The sequence below is a fragment of the Nothobranchius furzeri genome, chromosome 14 (genome assembly GCF_043380555.1).
Source record: "Nothobranchius furzeri strain GRZ-AD chromosome 14, NfurGRZ-RIMD1, whole genome shotgun sequence".
Lineage (NCBI taxonomy): Eukaryota > Metazoa > Chordata > Actinopteri > Cyprinodontiformes > Nothobranchiidae > Nothobranchius > Nothobranchius furzeri.
In genome coordinates, this window is record NC_091754.1 from 33,684,938 (window position 1) to 33,692,012 (window position 7,075).

Sequence of the window (7,075 nt, forward strand, 5' to 3'; positions counted from 1 at the left end):
AATATAACTACTCTAAAATAGATTTTTATCCGTGTGTCACATGTCACATGATCAGGAAGCAAGCAATCCGTGAATTAGGAGATCGTTTTGGGACGCCGCTTTTCCTAAGACGCGGCACAAACCGGGAAGGCTTCTGTAGCTCACCTTTCGAAAACAGATTGTGAAAGAAAGGAAAAAGATAGAAACACGCCCATTCTGCCTGATGTACGAAGTGAGTCTTTGGTATTTTTGGTGTTTACATAAAGAGCACAATATTCTGTCACTCTTCAAAAGCAGTAAAAATGCTCAAAAACGTTGGCAGTCAGGAGCTTTCTAACCAGATAATGGCTGGCAGCGAATGAGTTAAGGACGTGCCAGATTACCCTAACAACTCCAAAGATAATCTGAACAGCTATTCCAGCTGCGTGTGGGGATGTTACGCATTCTCTGACCTGCTTGGATGCACGTCAGGACTGTTTGGATCATAAATCAATGATTTCAAACGTGTTGGATTGTCTCGATCGGATTCTGGAGGACAAACCCATATGCTGCCTGTTGAACGTGACATGTAGCCAATCAGAAGGTGAAGTCACAGAAGCGCACGGTCACGTTTGATCTTGAGAGGTGTCGTGGCATTTCCTCTCTGAATGTTTGTGTGAGAAAGGGTGAGATGTTTTTGCAGCGTTGCTGCACACCACATGCTGGATGACCAGAACTGGTACATCTGTGATGCTTTTTCTCACCATGTGTGGTTTCTTGTGTTTTGAAAATGATCTGACGATTTAAAATGCACTGCACTGAACGGGGCTGACTAAATCTAGCTGATGATTTATGGAGTTAACCACAAGTGGAGGAAATGAAGATTAATAATAATGTGATTTAGTTATTAAGAAACAAAGTTATTATGATGAATTCCCACGTCCCCTAACCAAGCCCTAATCCGAAATTTTAAAAAGATGTCACTCAGCTTCTGAGTAAGCATTAAGCCCTACAAGCCAGTGTGCTGTAGTTCAGCTGGACAATGCCTCTTCAGTTCCTGAGCCTTCTATAAATCACAGACACAACTCCTAGGGCGAACACACCAGCACAGGCTAAGAAGCCAGCAGCCAGACCAAGTCTGACAGCAGAGATGTTTCCTCCTCCCACGGCCAGGGGCTTCTCACTGAACTCAGAGGTGTCTGTTTTAGTGATGATCTGTGGAGAGGTGACTGTGTACGCATTTGGTGCTGTAGATGAGTCAGATGTGCTCCTCTTTCTCCTGCTGTTGCACTGCTTGAAGGCACCACAGGCGCTTGTCTCACAGAGGCGGGTGATGCAGTGGAGATAGTAGGTGGAGACCTTTTCATTCTGATGCTCAATAAAGTGGAAAGCTTGGAACTTAAAGCGAGCATTTTGGCTGACTCCGTTCTCAATAATGGTTGTAAAATAATCCACAGAGCAGGAGACAAACAGGTTGAAGAAGGTGGAGATGGAAGGCAGAGGTGAGGTGGAGGCGTAGCATCGGTCCAGTAGAACATGATACTGGTCCGTCAAGTTGGTGGCCTTTACCTCGACGTAAATGTCAGTCCTGAGTTTAATCCCCAGCTCTGGGATGACCATTAGCTGGGTGTATTTGGCATCAGCAAAGAGAACCATGCTCAAGGAATGGATAAAAGTCTCATTGTTGTCCTTGGATGTGATGGAGGAGGCTGAGGCATGGATCTGGGTGTTTCTGACCAGATCCTGTAAGGGATAGACACAGGAGTAGAAGATCTCCAGCTCTTCACTGTTAGTGATGTTGTCTTTGGAAGAGTTAATGGGTCGAACAACACCGCTGATGTTCATCCACATATTGGAAAAATCAGGAAATGGTCCAATCCCAGGTACACTCACTGTCTGGATGGTGCTACAGGTGTCAGTCATGTTTACAGGAAAGTCAAACCGAGCCACAGGCGGAGTCACGGATTCATCCAGGGTTGCTCTGCAGGAAGGTTCCAGCATGTTGTTCAGGACCAGATGGCTCTCGTTGGAACCAGAATAGAGAACTGGACAGATCTGTATTTCCAGAGAAATCGATGAAGTTCCACAATTCACTACGATGTCCCTGATGTCTGGTTGTCTTGCCTCCGTCCCACAGTTGCTCACTGGTAGCTGACCACTTCTCACCACAAAGGAGAGAAACAACAAAACAAACTTCATTTTTGGTCTCCTGCTTTGCTTTTAAAGTTTTCTTCTTTGTGCTAAACTCATCCCCGGTAGGTGCTCAGAGTGTCTGAAGACTTTGGCTTGTGTTCTGGAGGTTTTATAGTTTTAAAACAAGGCCAAACGCCTCGCTATTTGAGAACATTTGTATTGAGATGGACCTTGAAAAGCCTGCTCTCATCCTGTACAGAAAGACTGTCTCTTTTGTTCTCTGTAGAGATCCATTACCCAGTTCCCAGTACTGTCATTGAGAGCTTAGCGAAAACAACGCTGAACCTGGAAAATGGTACACACGGCTTTCATTCTAAAATCCCATCAGCTTCAGTAACGCCTCCGGTTATTCCTGTTCATCCTGAAACTACTGAGAAAAATCTTTAAACCAGATACATTCTTCTCTTTACTCAGTGAATCTGTCCCAAGAGAACAGATTCAGCCGGAAACCATAATTCTACTCACTGGACATTTTAGTAAGTACACCTAAAGTACCAGGTTGGATCCCCTGCAAAATTCAGAACTGTCTGAATTCTTCATGTCATCCATCCATGGGTTCGTACCAGCTAGGCAGGCTAAGTAGCTAACTTGTTAATGCATTTATTGCTGAGTGGACTAGCTGCTGTTAACGGGGGAGAGACGGGTGATGTGTGGGAGGCTGAGCAGGCAGGGGCGGCTCCAGAAATGTTTGATAGGGGTGGCCAGGCGGGGCCAGAGAAATCTTTGGGGTGGCACACCAAACTGGTCCTTGTGGTAACTCTGGGAGAGTTTAGCCTCCTTTATTTGTTTATTTATTTATTTTATTTTTTAAACAGGACATATCCAAAACATTTATGTTATTTCAAATTTTGTTTTAATATTTATATTTTTTTGTTGAATTCACTTGTTGTGTTCACAAAAAGCTACCTAGATAACAACTTTTTTTAAATGGTGAGCAGCAGAAATGTGTATTTTTTTATTCTGATCATTTCTTTGCTCATTAATTGTATTATTTTTATTTTGTTTTACAATTATGTCTTGAATAACTGAGATCAACTTATGGTTTGAGTGAACATTAATATTAACATGATTTATTAGTACTGGCTTTTGCTGGGGTAGGGGGGTGGGGACAGCAATTTTTTAGGGGTGGCTATGGCCACCCCTGGCCACCCCTTAGGGGTGCCATTGTGACTAGGCAGGAGCAGCACAGCTGGAATCTCACTGCAATGTTTTGTTCCTGTGCTGTGCTAATAAGGTCATGTTTTGGGTAAATCATGCCTACTGGTGTTGTTTGAAGGTTCTGTCTGGAGGGGCAAGTCATTCTGCCAGTGCCACCCACTGCTAATTTATATCATTATTAGAACAACTGTACTACCTAAGTTCCTTTAATTGTTCCTATGTCTCCCGGGTTTTTTCCTTCTGAATCTTTTTTTATTTTAGATAGTTTGTTTTCGGGTTTAGATGGCTCAACAGACACCCAAGAACCAGTAAAAAGGTATTGCAATTCCCCCATGACGGCTTGGTGCTTCCCAATTTTCAGTATTATTACTGGACTTCTAATATTACGACATTGTTGTTCTGGCTGAGGGAAGGTGCTGATGTACTGAGTTGGGTGGTTGTGGAGAGAGCCTTATTTGATCGTTCTCCTATAGCAACAGGAAGGGGCATTGGGGGCCTTTTTTGATGCACTTGGATCTGTGGGACCATTGTTCCTCCTGACCCTTTGATTGCTTTGTTTGGAGAAGTCGCGGTTGATGCTTCTCTCAGCAATTGCCAATTATAGACTGTCACCTTTTGCTATTTGCTGGCTAAAAGACTTATTCTTTCATGATGGAAGGCATATTGCCAGGGGCGTAGCACCAAATTCTGGGCCCTAGGTACAAGTCTTCTAGGTGGGCCCCCATGCTCAATTACTTAATATCTCTCTTGCACATTTTTTGTCATGCTACAAGACAAGATAATAAATATGATCTTAGTTTAACCTCTATATTGAGCAAATACAAATGCCAGCATAATAAAAGTGAAATGCCCAGACTTCACATACAATCATTTTTATTTGCCAACAATGTGTTCAAACAAAAATCCTGGAATTTATTTTCCAGTAAATGCCCACTGGCGGGTCTTCATGTTAGCAAAATCACTTATGAGATCTTTAAAGTCCAATCCTTTGGCTAATTGGCTTTCAATAGAAAGAAGAGCTAGGCTGTTCAGTCTGTCCTTGGACATTGTTGATCTCAAATAATTTTTCACCAGTTTCAGTTTGCTAAAAGCCCGTTCACCCCCAGCAACAGTCACAGGTAGTGTGCAAAATATCCTCAGTCCAATACAAACTTCTCCAAAAATGCTCTGTAATTGCATCCTGTATAGATGGCATTAAGCAGCTCAAGAGGAGACCGAATGTGTGGAAATGTGGCACCATATATTGTTCTCAGGTGTAGCATCTCATTCTCAAATTCAGCTGTGAGATCCTTGTAATATTTTCTCATCAGTGCCTGGCATGATATCTTCATCTGCTCTTCAGTCATGTCTGCCATGGTTCATGATGTTAAGCTTTGCTGATATATATTGATATATTAAATACATATGACATGAAATAAACCAGGTTATCTCTGTGAATGTAATGTACTCTAAATTTCATAATCCCTGCATTATCAGCCAAATTATAAGATTGTCCATTTTCAAGATCAAATATAAAGAAATTTAAAATAGGCTTAAAATATCTAACCAAGTCAATAACAATCCTCTAACACCAGTTTCATCATGCTATACAAAAAACAGTGGCAGCTTCTCATTCCTGAGATTACCACGAATCCATCGATACCAAGTTTGTCCTGGTCCATGACTGGGAAGGAGCTGAAATATCCACACAGAGTGAACCTGTTTTTACTGCGAGGTCCGCGAATTAATTGGCGGCGGCCGCCCGCAATAATAATTCTGATTTATTTATATATATATATATATATATATATATATATATATATATATATATATACATACATAAATAAATATATATGTATATATTCATTCATTCATTCATTCATATATATATATATATATATATATATATATATATATATATATATATATATATATATATATATATTAGTGTTTTCACTGATAACAATAATTAATTTATATTTGATCTTGATGGTGAAACTAAAGGCGTTTAACACTGAACACCTAACATGAATGCAGCTTCTGAGAGCTAGCTAATATCAGCTAAAACTGTGTTCTGCTGCTGCTGGCTGCTGCTCACCTTTCTTCTTGAAAAACCTAGTCAATACTTGCTTCTGTTCAATTAACTTTTTCTCCTTCTTTTCTTTTCTTTTCTTTTCTGGAAGCCAGATTTCCCTTTCTTGGGAAAAGACATCACTGACTCTCCTGCCTCCAGCTCTGGCTGTCGGCATCTGCGGTCTCTTTAGCTGTACATGCGGCCGTGCAGCCCCTGGCCGCTGGTGTGGACTAAACCACTTTGCACATTTTTAAGGGGTGATAGATGCCTCAGAGATTATTCAGTTATTATTTTTAAGGCAAAATTCTGTTTCTTATCCTCTTTATCCAGGTAAAGGGAAGTTTATTAAGACATTAAGTAAGTTGGGGGGAAAAAACACAACAATAAAACATTTTTATTCAAAGCTGTCTCAGGGCCCCTCCCTGCAGTGGGCCCTGGGTAAACGGTACCCTCCCCCCCCCCCCCCCCCCAGTCCGACGCCCCTGCATATAGCATTAGAGATGTCCCACTTTGTGCAGGACAGTCCCGCATTTTCATCACTTTTCTCATGTATCGCGTTATTGAGTCTCTCTTTTCGAGTTTAATCTTGCATAAATCAATCGAACTAGAAGGTGGGACTTCACCACAGGTCCGGTGCACGTGCAGCATACACCTGAAGCACCCAAACATGAGTCAGTGAGCATGGTGGATAAAATGCTGTTAGAATAAACTCATGGGTTCAAAGTGTTTGTGACAGAGTGACAGCGTCCGTTACGGCCACCAGCCTGGCCTCCTCCAGCTCAGGGAGCCAGAGCCTTCGACCCAGACACCGCCCCTCCTCCTCCTCCTCTCCTCCAGGCTGCTGATGAGCACAGCTGAGTTGAGTCCCACTGATGACCCACACCTGGGATAAAAGGCTGTGCAATCCAACAGTCTGGGTTGCTGTGTCCTCCTGGCCTCAGTACTGTTGTACAACCCCTTTTGCTTGTATTGGTTTTTAAGATCTCAGGTTATGATTTTGCTTAAAGGTTGACTTTGGTTTTAGACACTTTGTATTTTGAAACGCCTTCAGTTTCGGCAAAACCTTTACCAAAGTTTTAACCTGGTGTCTTTAATGTTGGTCAATGGTCTTTTAATGTTAACCTTTGCGCTATGCTTTTTTTACACAATGCCCTCCATCTTTTTGCTGACCTGTTTTTAGAATATTTTATGACAAGCACATTTTAAACATCCACTGTCATGTTTCTTATGCCAGATACAAGCTAAACTCCTTTAAAGCACATTAATAAATGAGAGAATTTTAAGGAAGCCTTCATTACTTATTCTCAGAAGTCTGAGGGGAAAAGTAACTGTAGAAAACTGTTGTTAGATTAGATCTGAAATTGTTTCAGTCAGTGATGTTTTTTTCTCTGCCCTATCTAATCAAAAGGGTTCAAATGAAAGCAACTGGACTTCTTTGGTTTCTTGAAGACGTTTGTCATCTGAGGAGCTTTGTCAATTCTGACTGAAATGTGGGAGAGTCAAGCTTATAAGCTGTGGCTGTCTGTTATTTAAAGAGCAGAAACTACTGTGGGTACCCTGCTTCGTTAGCCTAGGGATGGAGAGGCGGGGTACCCACAGTAGTTATGGCTCGATTCTGATTGTTGGAAATCACTGTGTGTCCTTCATCTTGGGACGGAACAGCAGCAGATAAAGATGGTGTTTCAGCAGACATCACGGCTCCTGGGTTAATCT

At 41.9% G+C, this 7,075-nt stretch overlaps 1 protein-coding gene across 1 annotated transcript; it reads right to left on the reverse strand.

Moving 5' to 3' along the window:
- Nucleotides 1–851: 851 nt before the first annotated feature.
- LOC129164863 (zona pellucida-like domain-containing protein 1) lies at nt 852–2,206 on the reverse strand. Its single transcript, XM_054746426.2, has one exon. The coding sequence runs from the start codon at nt 2,155–2,157 to the stop codon at nt 1,009–1,011; it is 1,149 nt and encodes a 382-aa protein (XP_054602401.1). The 5' UTR covers nt 2,158–2,206; the 3' UTR covers nt 852–1,008.
- Between the last annotated feature and the right edge of the window lie 4,869 nt (nt 2,207–7,075).

Coding starts and splice junctions, on each gene's coding strand:
- LOC129164863 (XM_054746426.2), bottom strand. CDS start 2,157: ATGAAGTTTGTTTTGTTGTTTCTCTCCTTTGTGGTGAGAAGTGGTCAG.